This window comes from Meriones unguiculatus, chromosome 3 (assembly GCF_030254825.1).
Source record: "Meriones unguiculatus strain TT.TT164.6M chromosome 3, Bangor_MerUng_6.1, whole genome shotgun sequence".
Lineage (NCBI taxonomy): Eukaryota > Metazoa > Chordata > Mammalia > Rodentia > Muridae > Meriones > Meriones unguiculatus.
This window is the reverse complement of record NC_083351.1, coordinates 178449006-178463494: the sequence shown is the minus strand read 5'-3', so window position 1 is coordinate 178463494 and position 14489 is coordinate 178449006. Positions and strand designations below refer to the sequence as shown.

The 14489-nt window shown below is 43.5% G+C and overlaps 1 protein-coding gene across 6 annotated transcripts in view; it reads left to right on the top strand.

Annotated features, from left to right (window-relative positions):
- Evi5 (ecotropic viral integration site 5) overlaps positions 1–14489 on the top strand; it is a 146007-nt gene that overhangs the window by 25816 nt on the left and 105702 nt on the right. For all 6 annotated transcript variants that reach the window (XM_060381099.1, XM_060381098.1, XM_060381100.1 and 3 more), the window contains exon 2: positions 10533–10762. In XM_060381099.1, the coding sequence (XP_060237082.1) occupies positions 10614–10762 (149 nt within the window). In that variant the 5' untranslated portion in view covers positions 10533–10613. The remainder of the gene's footprint in view (positions 1–10532; positions 10763–14489) is intronic.

Genomic DNA, 14489 nt, shown 5'->3' with positions numbered 1-14489 from the left:
TTTATGTCTGTGCACCACATGTGGTCTTGTGCCCAGGGAGGCCAGAAGAAGGTATCAGATCTTCTGGAACTAGAGCTACAGACAGTTCTGAGCTGCCACGTGGTTGCAGGGATTTTGAACGTGAATCTTCTGGAAGAGCAGCCAGTGCTCTTAATTGCTGAACCATCTATCTCTCCAGCCCAAGTTTCCCCATCTTAATAAATGCTGTTTTCAGCCTTCCAGACCTTACTGTAGTTTTTTGGGTCTGAGATAACGATTCCTGTGTTCTCAGAAAGTGATTCTTGTACCTATCATAACACTCTTCAGGCGAGTCAGGAAGTCCCCTTTCTTTACGCGTTCACATCTGTTCCATGTTAGTCTTCACTAAAAGCATTTAATTTTCTGGCTTTGCTTTAGGCATTGTTAGTATTTTAGTCTGATAACAGCATGCCACTGCCCAGCTACTAGAGCGGTGTGACAGATCACCATCGCACTTAGTGACGTCACACAACCCCTGCCGGTGTGAGCATCTCCTGTGAGTCGGGTGCAGACAAACCCCGAGGTCCTGGCCGTCCTTCCAGTGTTCACTTCTGCCCAGGGTGATTTGAAGTGTGCTCACATGGCTGAGAGAATGCTGTGCCTCAGCTAGGCTGCCAGCCAGGCTGTCTTCACTTGGCTCTTAGAGTTTCTGTGTGGACTCACTTAAATCATTAAATTTCCACACCCTCCCACCTCCTACTGGAGGTGGAATTTAGGCCTCCCACACATTTGGCAAACGCTGTACCCCAGAACTTCATCCCTAGCCCCATTGGGACATCTACCCTCTATAACATCTACAATTATAAGACAAAAGATTTCATGTCTTCAGCTATCTGGTTTGTGGTACTTTGTTATGGCAGCAATAGGAAATGAATACAGTCCACCTGCAGAAAACAAGCACACTACAAACGGACAGTTAAAATGAAAGCTTCTCCCTTCTCCATTGTATGTGCTAGTGATACATGTTTATTTTGCCCATTTATCATTTTCTTCTTTATTTTGTCCTTGTTTTTGAAGCTGTTTTGCTATGTATAGCTCAGGCTTTGAACTTGGAATCCTCATATCTTAGCCTCCTGAGAGCTGGGGTTACTGCAAGTGCCACCACACTTGACTTACCTTCTTCTACAGACAGCAGGAGAGGTTGGCTGCTTATCAGCCACCACTCCAGTTTATATGTTAGCATTTTTTGGCAAATGGATACAGTACTTAAAATTGCGAAGTGTGATAGCTCTACAGGGATGTTAGATGTTCATTCACTACAGGGTCTTGTTTAACAATCATAACCTGGTTATTAGGAAGGCATGAAGTGCCTCCTATTCAGGTAATTTTGTCTCTATTTTAAGAGGATTTATGGAAAGTACAAATAGTTTTTCTCTAGCTTACTGTGCATTTTTTTCCCTTCGAGTATTGGGGATTTAACCCAAAGCCTCACACATATTAGGCAAGCACTCAAATCACTGGGCACTGTCCACCCAGCCTCATTAAATATACTTTCTAATTATATAGTTTATGTATATTTTAAAGGTGTGAGTGCGCTCGTGTGCTGGTGTGTGAATGCAGCGTACGTGTTGGGAGGTCTGGCTACTTTGAGGCACCTGTCTCTTCTCCCACCTCGTTGAAGCAGGGTCTTTCTGGTTTCTGCTCTTCTGCTGTAGGTGGCTGGGCCTGAGCATCCAGCTCTTCTCCTGTGCCTAATCTTGCTTTAGGAAAGCTAGTTACAAATTGAAGCCACTGGACCTGGCCTTTGGCCATCAAGCTCCGGCAGCAGAGTCGCACAGCAGGGACTTAGAATTGCCATCTCACCGGTCCCTCGCAGACCTTTCTTAGATGACAATATTCATGTTTTCTGGATATTTTCTTTCTTTTTTTAAAAAATTTGTCTATTTTTCTTTTTATGCTTTGGTGTTTTGCCTGTATGTATGTCTGTGTGAGGGTTTTACTTCTTGGAGTTACAGACAGGTGTGAGCTGCCATGTGGGTGCTGGAAATTGAATCCAGGTCCTCTGGAAGAGCAGCCAGTGCTCTTAACCACTGAGCCATCTCTCTAGCTCCCAGAATATTTTGCTTCTTAAGGAACACTAGCTAATGTAACAATGAAGGACAACATGAGGCATACACTATTGAGGGACTAAATTAGAGGACAATACTAAGTAGCAAAGAGAAAGCACTCATCATCTGTATTTTTAATACACTTTAATTCAAAATATTGAATATGGCCAAGGAGTAGCTTAGAGATGGAGAGGAAAGTGTGACAGGTACAAGTACTGTTTAGGAATAACAGCTTTTCCCAGAATAGATTTTTCAGGAAAAAAGATGAAAAAGGGGTTCCTGATTAGACAGGTTTTATAAGCACAACATACCTTTATCTTCCATTTGTCTTTATTAATTAAAAAACTCAGTATGGAGAGGCGACTCAGCACTTAGAGCACTTACTGCTCCTCCAGATGACCTAGGTTTGGTTCCCAGCACCCTCGTACAGCTCATAACAGTCTGTAACTCCAGTTCCCAGGGTCACATGCTCTCTTCTGGCCTCCTCAGGGAACCAGGCATGCACAGGGTGTACATACATGCACGCAGGCGAAGCACCTATACATACAAATAAAATAAAAACTTCATTTATTCTGTTGATAGGACTTTAACTTTCAGTACAGTAGTTATTGGAAAAACTTGTTGAGAATGGACTACATCCTTTTATGTACAAAATTGTATTTCTAAGAATGGAAAGGAGCCCCTCCCCTGCCCTGCACCAAAATAGAACCAGAAACTACCAGATGTTTTTCATGCTGCACCTGCCCTCCTCTGCATATGTGTGTGTCAATATTCTGCTTCCTTTTCTTTTTTTGAGGATGAGATCTCTTTCTCTAGCTCAGGCTGGCCTTGAATGCTGGGGTTATGGGTGTATACCACCATGCCTAGGCCTTACTTAATTCTTTATTTGCCTTTTGGACTTTGTTGAATAATCAAAAGAAACTTGAAATAGCTCTATTAATTTCAGGAAGAGCAGTCTTGAGAGGAAGTTACCAGGAATAAAGACAGTCCTTGGACAACATGATACAGCCATTTGTTTCTTCGGAAGGAAATCAGTCTTAGAACCGAGACTGCATCTCCCTCCATTTGCCTCGTGCTGAGCACATCTGGCTGCGGTGATTGAGTGAAGAAAATAGCAGAACACCCGTTCCTCTAAGCTTCTGAGGACAGACCACATTCTGGGACATGAAACAGTGTTTTACTTGTGCTCACAGACCACAGTAGAATTAAGTTAGAAACCAGTCACTCTATCACTGTATGACTTGTAAAATTAGTAAAATTGTTGGGAAATATGAAAATTCCTGGATATTAAACATTCTTCTAATATATATGAACATCCTTCTAATATAGGATAAAGAAATTTTAAAAGAAAGTAAACATGTTTTGAAGGAAAAAAAAAAGCAGTGAAAGCAGGCTAAGAGGTAAACATGAGGAATTGAAGATGTGTGTCAGAAATGAAGAGTGTAAAGTCATTGGTCAGAGCTTCTAGTTCAGAGAATTAAATGCAGTCCAGTGTATGCCTACAGCAAGTGGAAAACAAGGGTAAGAGACATTATAGAATTGACTACAAAGATGTAAAAAAGCCAAGACTAAAAGCTATTTTTGTTTATCTTTTGAGACAGTTTTAGGTCACTGAGGTTGGAATCTTGGGGACTGGACGCAGGCCGCCAGGTTTGTGGTTAAGCACTTTTACTGCTGGTGAAAGTGGCGAGTGTTAGACATCTTGCGAGTAGGAGCCGGGTCTACAGCAGTGGGCAGCTTGCCCAGCCTGCCCTCAAAGGCAGCCACAGTGGCAGTGTTCACAGTGGCACTGCCCGCCCGCTCTCATCTCACCAGCACCCAGGCTGCTCAGACTGAACCACTGAGAAACTTCTGGAGGTCCTCGAATGCATGGACCTAGTTCTTTTAAGTGTAACCTGATGCACGGTTTGTTCCTTCAGGTCCTGTATTTCATTCTGCTTGTTTTTCTTAGGAGCTTTCTCCTCAATAACCAGGACTGTATGGCCTCTTCTGTAGCACTATTCCAAAAGGAAAGAAATTCTAGTAGGGAGGGCTACTGAAAAGCAAGAGGTAGCCTGGGGTAAAACCTTCGCCCCGTCAGTACTGAACCGTGCAGCTGAACCGTTGTTGTCTTAGCTGCTCCACTGCTCTGTTGAATGGCTTAATATGTCTTCGAATAGTTTTCCGTATTCGTGTCCTGCATAGAAATTCCACACTTGAAGTATAGGGTGTGGGGAGAGACACAGCTTTACAGCCTTGGACAATCCATGATGAAGGTACTGTCTGCTGTCAGAGTTTGGCTCATGTAGGTGTTTTAATGTCGGAGTGAACTATTATAGAGAAACTTAAGGTAGCTGGCATTATGTTAATTCAGGAGAGAGTTTATACTGTTTGACCTTTTCCCCTGTCTCATAAAATTTGAGATCTTAAAGATCATACAAGTTCTGCATGGACTGTATATAATCTTTCTGGCTACATACGCCACAAGCTTTTTAATTCTCACGCATATATGTGTGCCGTGTGTGGCGTGGCACATGTGTAGAGGACAACTTTGTGTAGTTTGTTCTTTCCTTCCATCTTTTACGTGAGTTCTAGGCCCACGTGAGTGCACTTACAGGCAGAGCCATCCTGCCAGCCCACAGCTCTTTAAGAGACATTGTTTAGCCAGTTGTGGTGGCGCTCGCCTTTAATCCCAGCACTCAGGAGGCAGCCGCAGCCGCAGGTGGATGTCAGTGAGTTTGAGAACGTGATATTTGTAGTGAGTTTCAGGATAGCCAAGGCAACATAGACAGACCCTGACTTAGAACAAAAGTAAAACAAAAAAAAGTTTTTAATTTGATGTGGCTATGAACAGGCACGGGCAGCACATGCATGTAGGCGCCTAGGGAGGTGCCGGCCCCAGAGAGTGGTTCTCCACCTTCCTAGCGCTGTGACCCGGCTGGCCTGCTGGGGCCCGTTACAAAGCCGTTTTCATTGTTATTTCCTAACTGTACTTTTGCTACTGTTAAGAGTCATAATGTAAATATCTGTGTTTCCAGTGGTCTTAGGTGACCCCTGTGAAAGGGTCCCTTGTTCTCCCAGGTTGAGGACAGCTGATCTAGACTTTGATGCCTTGTGGTGCGGCAATCAAGCCCTGGTTCTCTGTAGGAGCAAGTGCTCTTAATTGTAGATCCATCTCACAAGCTCCATACAAACTCCTTTTTCCTAATTAATTAATTTTAAATTACAGTTTATTCACTTTGTATCCCAGTTGTAGCCCCTCCCTCATTCCCTTCCAATACCGCCATCCCTCCCTCTCACCTCCTCCCATCCCCTTCCTCAGTCCACTGATAGGGGAGGTCCTCCTCCCCTTCCCTCTGACCCTAGTCTATCAGGTCTCATCAGGACTGGCTACATTGTCTTCCTCTGTGGCCTGATAAGGCTGTTCCACCCTCAGGGGAAGGTGAACAAAAAACCAGCCACTGAATTCATGTCAGAGACAGCCCCTGTTTCCCTTACTAGGGAACCCACTTGGGAACTGAGCTGCCACAGGCTTCATCTGTGCAGAGGTTCTAGGTTATCGCCATGCCCCGTCCTTGGTTGGAGTATCAGTCTCAGAAAAGACCCCTGGGCCCAGGTATTTTGGCTCTGTTGGTCTTTAAGCTCCTGTTCTCTCCAGGTCTATCTATCTTCCCCTTCTTTCATAAGCTTCCCTATACTCTGCCCAAAGTTTGGCTACGAGTCTCAGCATCTGCTTTGATACCTTGCTGAGTTAGAGTTAGAGTCCCTCTGTGTTAGGCTCCTGTCCTGTTTCCTGTTTTCTTCTCTTTCCAGTATCCATCCCATTTGTCTTTCTGAGTGAGGATTGATCATCTTACCCAGGGTCCTCCTTCTTGCCTTGCTTCTTTAGGTGTTCAGATTTTAGTATGTTTATCCTATATTATATAGCTAACATAATAAGTTATAAGTGACTATATCCCACTTATAAGTGAGTATATCCCATGTGTTTCTTTCTGTTTCTCGGTTGCCTCACTCAGGATGATCTTTTCTAGTTCTCACTATTTGCCTGCAGATTTCATGATTTCCTTGTTTTTAATTGCTGAGTAGTATTCCATTGTGTAAAAAGTACTACAATTTCTGTATCCATTCCTCAGTTGAGGGATATCTAGGTTGTTTCCAGCTTCTGGCTATTACAAATAGAGTTGCTACGAACATGGTTGAACAAATGTCCTTGTTGTATACTTGAGCATATTTTGGATATATGCCCAGGAGTGGTACAGATGGATCTTGAGGTAGCACTATTCCTAATTGTCTGAGAAAGCGCCAGATTGATTTCCAAAGTAGTTGTACAAATTTACATTCCCACCAGCAGTGGAGGAGGGTTCCCTTTTCTCCACATCCTCTCCAGCATGTGTTGTCACTTGAGATTTTGATCTTAGCCATTCTGATGGGTGTAAGGAGAAATCTCAGGGTTGTTTTGATTTGCATTCCCCTGATGACTAAGGATGTTGAACATTTCTTTAAGTGTTTCTCTACCATTCAATATTTCTCTGTTGAGAATTCTCCATACAAACTCTTTTAATGATAATTTTGTTTGTATGTTGTCTTTTGTTTTTCTCTTGAGACAGGGTTTCTGCCCTAGCTGTCCTGGGACTCACTATATAGATCAGGCTGGCCTCCAGAGATCTACCTGATTCTGCCTCCAAAATGCTAGGATTACAAGGGTGTGCCACCACCGCCTGGCCTAACTAACAAGGGCTTTATCAGTCTGTCTTCACATGAAGGGACAAGCTTCAAAGGCACAAAATGAATTTAAATGGTTAACAGAGTGGAAGAGGCTCCATGCAGACCTTCCTCACAGTTGAAGCGATTCAGAAATGTTAAGTTAGCTGTGGACAACTGCAAGTAGCAATTACAGGGTATGTCAGCAGTTGCTTAAGAGAAAGCTTTGGGAGATCAGTCAGACAACCTAACTAGGTAAAGTTTACACCTCCTCAGTTCTCTAAGAGTCAAAAATTATATATGGGGGCTGGAGAGATGGCTCAGAGGTTAAGAGCACTGGCTGCTCTTCCAGAAGTCCTAAGTTCAATCCCCACAACCACGTGGTGGCTCACACCATCTGTAATGTGATCTGCTGCCCTCTTCTGGTGTGCATGAAGACAAAGCACTCATATACATTAAATAAATCTTTAAAAAAACAAATTATATATAATCTACACATTATCTATGTATCTACTCTGTTGCCATTAAGTAGGCCAACTGCCAAGCGTAGAATAAAATTCAGCCGATAGAAAAGAGAAATACGTACATAATTTTGAAACAGGCCCTTGGTTTAAATAGTTATGCAAAAATAAACAATCTCAACGATACGCACTTAAAAAATAAGGTACAGTGGGGGCTTTGTTGCACATTTATTTAGTGTGAGGTGTGTGTGTGTGTGTGTGTGTGTGTGTGTGCATGGCTGCTACTGTGTATATATTCCACAGTGAACATGTTAAGGTCAGAGAACAACTCAAAGAAGCAGGTTCTCGCCTACCCAGTGGATTCCAGGGTAACAAGCGCCTTCACCACCTGAGCCATCTCACCAGTCCTAATAGATTTCCACAGAATTGTACCTTTAAAAAAATTACCAGTAGCCAGGCCATGGCGGTGCACACCTTTAATCCCAGCATCTTGGAGGCAAAAGCACACAGATCTCTGGAGACTAGCCTGGTCTACAAAGTGAGTCCAGGACAGCCAGGGCTACACAGAGAAACCCTGTCTCAGAAACTAAAACTAACAATAACAAGGTCTAGTCAGTCTTGCTTGTGCTCAGCACATCCCTTCGATGAGCTAATAGACAAATGCTTCCATGTTCCTTCCTTGGCTTTCAAATATTTTTGACTAATATCTCAATAAAGAATATCCTTTACAAAGAAAGGAAGGAAAATGCATTTATACCCTGAGGAGTATGCCCACATATGCACAAGGAGTGTGTGTATACTTTCACCTTTTTAATGTAAGAAAGTTTGGGTTACAGTTGTTGATGGGGAGTCCACAATGGCAAGACAGTTATGAGCAGAAGGCCAGATCAGGAAGCTGAGAGATCACATCTTTATCCTCAGACATGAAGGATACATTTTTAAGGTATATGTGAATGAAACAAAAATTTTATAAGACAACATTCTCTTTTGATGTCTTACCCTCTTGTTAATGCCCCCAATCCCCAGACAGGGTTGTTTGTTTTTTTTTTTTAATGGATTTTTTTATTTGCGTTTTTTTTAATGCTTTTTTTATTTTTTTAATGTTAATCACAGGTTATTTACTTTGTATCCCAGCCATAGCCCCCTCCCACATTCCCTTCCAATCCCACCCTTCCTCCCTCATCTCCTCCCTGCCCCTTTCCAAATTCCCTGATAGGGGAGGACCTCTTCCCCTTCCATCTGACCCTAGCTTATCAGGTCTCTTCAGGACTGGCTGCAATGTCCTCTTCTGTAGCCTAGCAAGACTGCTCCTCCCTCGGGGGGCGGTGGTGGTGGTGGTGGTGGTGGTGGTGGTGGTGGTGGTGGTGGTGTAAAATAGCTCGACATTGAGTTCATGTCAGTAATAGTCCCTGTTCCCCTTACTAAAGAACCAACTTGGATACTGAGCTACCATGGGCTATATCCGGGAAGGGGTTCTAGGTTATATCCGTACATGGTCCTTGGTTGGAGAAACAGTCTCATAAAAGATCCCTGTGCCCTGATATATTTGGTCCTTGTGGAGCTCCTGTCCTTTCCAGGTCTTACTAACTCCCCCTTCTTTCATATGATTCTCTGCACTGCTGAAGGTTTGATTATGAGTCTTAATATCTGCTTTGATACACTGCTAGGTAGAGTCTTTCAGAGGCCCTCTGTGGTAGGCTTCTGTCCTGTTACTTGTTTTCTCCTACCTCCAATGTCCATCCCATTTGTCTTTCTAAGTGAGGATTGATCATCTTATCCAGGGTCCTCTTTCTTGTTTGTTTTCTTTAGGTGTATAGATTTCAGTATATTTATCCTATCTTATAGGTCTATATAAGTGAGTATATACCATGTGTGTCTTTCTGCTTTTGGGATAGCTCACTCAGGATGATCGTTTCTAGGTCCCACCATTTGCCTGCAAATTTCATGATTTCCTCGTTTTTAATTGCTGAGTAGTATTCCATTGTGTAAAAGTACCACAATTTCTGTATCCATTCCTCAACTGGGTTGTTTCCAGGTTCTGGCTATTACGAATAAAGCTGCTACAAACATGGCTGAGCAAATGTCCTTGTTGTGTACTTGAGCATATTTTGGATATATGCCTAGGAGTGGTATAGCTAGATCTTGAGGAATCACTATTCTTAATTGTCTGAGAAAGTGACAGATTGATTTCCAAAGTGGTTGTACAAGTTTGCATTCCCACCAGCAGTGGAGGAGCGTTCCCCTTTCTCCACATCCTCTCCAGCATGTGTTGTCCCTTGAGTTTTTGATCTTAGCCATTCTGATGGGTGCAAGATGAAATCTCAGGGTCGTTTTGATTTGCATCTCTCTGATGGCTAAGGATGTTGAGCATTTCTTTAAGTGTTTTTCTGTCATTCTACATTCCTCTACAGAGAGTTCTCTGTTCTAGACAGGGTTTCTTTGTTTAGCCTTGATTGTCCCAGAACTTGCTCAGGGATCCGCGTGCCTCTGCCTCCTGAGCGCTGGGATGAAAGACATGTGTGTCACTCTTGTCAGTTTTTAAAATGTGCTATTTTATCCATTAAAGTGATTAATCACTTCCTGGTTTTAGCTTATGGTTTCTGTTTTGTTCTTTTTTTTGGAGGCAAGGTCTTACTTAGTAGTCCTGGCACTCTTAGAATCTGGAGTGCAGTACGGGCTGGCCTTGAACTCACAGAGACCTGCCTTGCTTCTGCCTCTGGAGTGCTGGGATTAAAGGCCTGTGCCTTTAATCAGGCCCTTCTTCACTCATCTCGTTTGTTTCTGTGTAGTTAGAGATAAACAGTCCAGGCTTGGAGAGGCGGCTTGTGGGTTAAGGGTGCTTGCTCTTCTTCTCCCAGCACTTGCATGGCAGCTCACAACCACGTGTAACTCCAGTGTCAGGGGATCTGACTTCTGAGGGCAACAGGCATGCATGTGTAGATACATGCACATGCTGGGTATACATACATGCAGGGAAACACATAAAAGTGAATAGCTATTTTAAACCTTTTTTTTTTTTTTTCTGAGACAGGGTTTCTCTGTGTAGTCCTGGCTGTCCTGGACTCTGCTTTGTAGACCAGGTTGGCCTTGAACACAGAGAGACCCGCCTGCCTCTGCCTCCCTGAGTGCTGGGATTAAAGGTGTGGGCTACTGTCAGGAAAAGATACTTAAAAAAAACCAAACATTTTCAAAGTGTGGATGTTAAGATAATGGTAGTAAACGGGTGTATCGGTCACCTCAGTGGTGGTAGGGGAAACAGCAGGATCACCAAGGTTGTGGTGATGATTGCAGCAAACTGAAGGATGCTCTTTGTTCTCACTCACAGGTGGCGACAGACAAGGTGGCAGAAAAGCTGAGTGCCACTCTCTCATGGGTGAGGAGCACAGTGTCGCACACAGTCAGTCAGATGGCCAGTCAGGTGGTGAGTCCAGCTGCCTCCTTGCACACCACGTCCTCCTCTACCACACTGTCAACACCAGCACTTTCACCAGCTTCTCCGTCACAGCTGAGTCCAGACGACTTAGAACTCCTGGCTAAACTGGAGGAGCAGAACAGGTGAGTGCGGTCAGCGGACGTTCTTCCTGTTCTGCAGATCACGGCCTGCTGTGAGCATTCACACCAAGCATCTTTGGTTCCTGGTGTCTGTCCCCTTGCTCCTCAGAATTACTTAGCAGGCATGCAGCATTATTTGAGGAGGCTGGTCTAAGACTAAGATTTGCTTTTAGCTAATAGCACTCACTCTAGAGAGTGGCAGACTCTTAAGTCTTTCCCGAATTTTATGAGTTATCAAGGCATACTATCATTTTTGTGGCATTTATTTCTCAGCGCTGTGGAGCAGTGTGGAGGCCTTGCCTGTCAGGCAGACACTCCCTACTGATCCATGTTCCCAATCTTTCTTTCTATTTACTTTAAACTTTCTAAGTAGTTTCCTTTGGCTGAAGTATAAGATAAATCAGTCTAGATATCCGATTTGTATTTTAGAGTGGGAAGTCTTAGAGGCGGCAAGACCTCTCACTGTCACAAGTGTGAGATACAGTAATTATTTCCTTTGTTCAGAATCCAGACTCTGGGTCCTTTGTGCCTGTTTACTCTGTCAAATTTTGAACTTTTTCTAGTTGGGTGTGGTGCACTCTTATAATGTTAGCAAAGACAAATGCTGTGAGTCTGAGGCCAGCTTGGTGTACACAGTCATCTACCAAAGAGTGTAAGAACCAGCAGCCTTTGCACCTGGCCAGGGTTGCATGATGCTACAGCTTTAAAGGAACAAGACAAAGATAAGTTTTAGTAGCTTTTTTGATGTGTAACTCATGATAAACTACACACACAGTTTAAAATGTACAGTTTGGTTAAGGTCTTGTTTTTTTGAGACAGACTTTCTTTCCGTAGTCCTGGCTGTCGTGGGCTCTCTCTGTAGACCAGGCTGGCTTTGAAGTCACAGAGATTCGCCTACCTCTGCCTCCTGCGTGCTGGGATTACAGGCGTGCGCCACCGTGCCTGGCAGTTACCCTTGCCGTATCTTCTTCAGTTCATGTATATATAAACCTTATTATGGTTAGCACATCTGAGCTGTGGTCAGGGTCACGGAAGCCCCCAGTGTGTCGTCAGTGCAGAGGTCGTTGTTGGGGGGGGTAGAAGGCTGAGAGGAGTTAGGACAAGATGATGTGACCTTCGTCACTTCAGGTAATCACTTTTTTGTGTGAGTTAGGGCCTTTCCTGCTTTTACCTCGTGAGTGCCAGTGCCAAAGGTGTGTGCCACCACACACAGTTTATGTGACGGTGGAGACTGAAACCAGGACTTCACATGTGCTAGGCAAAAACTCTACGAATGGAGTACATCCCTAGACCAGGATTATGGGTTTGAATGCTAGCCATTTTAATGCATGTTGTGGCTTTAGTTTCCTTTTCCTTTGTGTGTGTGTGTGTGTGTGTGTGTGTGTTTTGGAGATAGAATTTTTTGTTGCTTAGTTTGACGTGGAACTCACCATGTAGCTGAGGAGGCCTCCATCTCTCACGTTCTGGGGTTACAAGCATGTGCTACCATGTCTGGCAATAAGGCATTTTTTTTAAAAAAGCCTTAATTCACTTTTATGTGTGAGTGTTTGCTGGTGTGTATGTCTGAGTATAATGTGCCTGGTGGCTGCAGAAGTCAGAAAGGGTGTTGGATTCCCTAGAACTGGAGTTACTAATGGTTGTGAGCTGTCATGTGGGTGCTGGGAGGGGCTGGGAACTGAACTTGGGCCCTCTGTAAGAGCACCACGTGCTGTTAACTTTTGAGCCGTCTCTCTAGCCCAGTAGTACATTCAAATTAATTTGTATTTCTCTACTGATATTAATGTACTGATATTAATGATATTATTTAATGTTTTTTGTTTTCTGCATATATCTTTTGTTGTTTTTGAAGACAGAGTTTCTCTGTGTAGCCTTAGCTGACTTGAAACTCACTGTGTAGACCAGGCTGGCCTTGAATTCAGATATCCGCCTGCCTCTGCTTCACTAGAGCTGGGATTACAGGCAGGTACAACCATGCCTGGGTTATCTTTGATTTTATAAATTTATGTTGTTTGCTTTAGTATATCATGAGAATTCTTTTTTTATTTTTTTTAATCTTGTGTGTGTAGGTGTTTTGCCTGCATGTGTATATATGTGCCATATTCATGCCTGGCTCATAGAGACCAAAAGGGAGTATTGGATCACCTGGAACTTGAGTCAGTGATAGTTAGGAGCCAGTGTGTAGGTCCTGGTAGTGGAAACCAGGTTCTCTGGAAGAGTAGTTAGTGCTCTTAACTGCTGAGTCACCTCTCCAGGCCCTGTTTGGAGAATTCTTTAAGATGAAAATTCTTTCTCTGGAGGGTCACTTTCAAATCTTGCTTTCCCATTGGTGGCTTATCATTCTCCAAAACTGTCCTTTGAGGAGTAGAAGTTAAATGTGTGTGTGTGTGTGTGTGTGTGTGTGTGTGTGTGTGTGTATTTGTGATGTATCTGTGTATGTATACACGGTATGTGGGCGTGTATTCAACATGTTGGTGTGTGTGTAGAGGTGGAGGCCAGAGGTTGATGCTGAGTGTCTTCTCTTTCGCTCAAGCTCCAGGGATCTGCCTGTCAGTGCCCTTCCTTCCCCTCCCGCCACTGGGGTTAAGCAGCGCCCCCCCATGCCATTTTTTCTGAGGGTGCTGAGGAGCCACATGCAGATGTGGCCACTTGTTCGCACAGCAAATGCTTAATGACTGAGCTCTCTCCTCACCACCAACTTAAAGATGGACTTTTTCGAATTATGGATTGTGCTTTGGTCACACAAAGTGTCTTCTGTGTTTTCCTTTTCCTTTGCTGAAGCTGTTAAGGAGACAGCTCCTCACTGAGTTGCTAGGCTGCCCTCAAACTCTTGGCTTCAAGTGGTTTTACTGAAATTACTTGTATGTGATACATATTAGAGTTTTGAAAATTTTTATCTTGTGTGTTTGGGTGTTTTGCCTGCATGAATGTTTGTGCCCCACGTCTGTGCCTGATGCTCACTGAGGCCAAAAGAAGGCCTTGGAGCTCCTGGGACTGGAGCTGCAGACAATTGTGTGCTTGTCTGGTTATTCTATGGCATTTGTTAAAATACCCCCCCACCACTTATCTATCTATGTATCTACCTATGTATCTATGTATCTAGCTACTGATGGTCTATGTTGCGTAGCACTGGCTGTTCTGGAACTCTTTATGTGGACCAGGCTGGCCTCCAAGCCCCAGAGACCTGCTGCCTCTGCCTCCCCAGGGCAGGGATTAAAAGTATGCTCCACACCCAGCTCCTTTTTCTGCTTGATCACTTACTCTTTTTGTAATTAATTGAATACTTTAAATATCAGTTGTTTATAGACGTTTGCATCTGTATTTGCACTCCATTTTATTGTTGATTTATCATTTTCTGTTGTCATAAGGTTGTACTGTATTGCCTTTTTATTATATTTGGGTATTAGGTTTGGAAATCAGATGTTATTGGTCTCTTGTGGTAGTTTGAATGAGAATGGCTCTATAAGCATTTCAATGCTTGGTCCTTAATTGGTGGAACTGTTTTGGAAAAGATTAGGAGATGTGGCCTTTTTTTGGCCTTTGTTGGAGGAGGTGTGTCACTGTGAGTAGGCTTTTGAGTTTTCAAAAGCCCAGGCCAGGTCCAACAGAAAGATAATTTAACTTTCTTAAAAACAACAAAAATCCAAATAAAATATCATACACGAAGATCTAGCTTTATTCCTTTTATTTTACCTTGCCACCCTATCACTTTTCTGATCACTTCAGTAGTTTG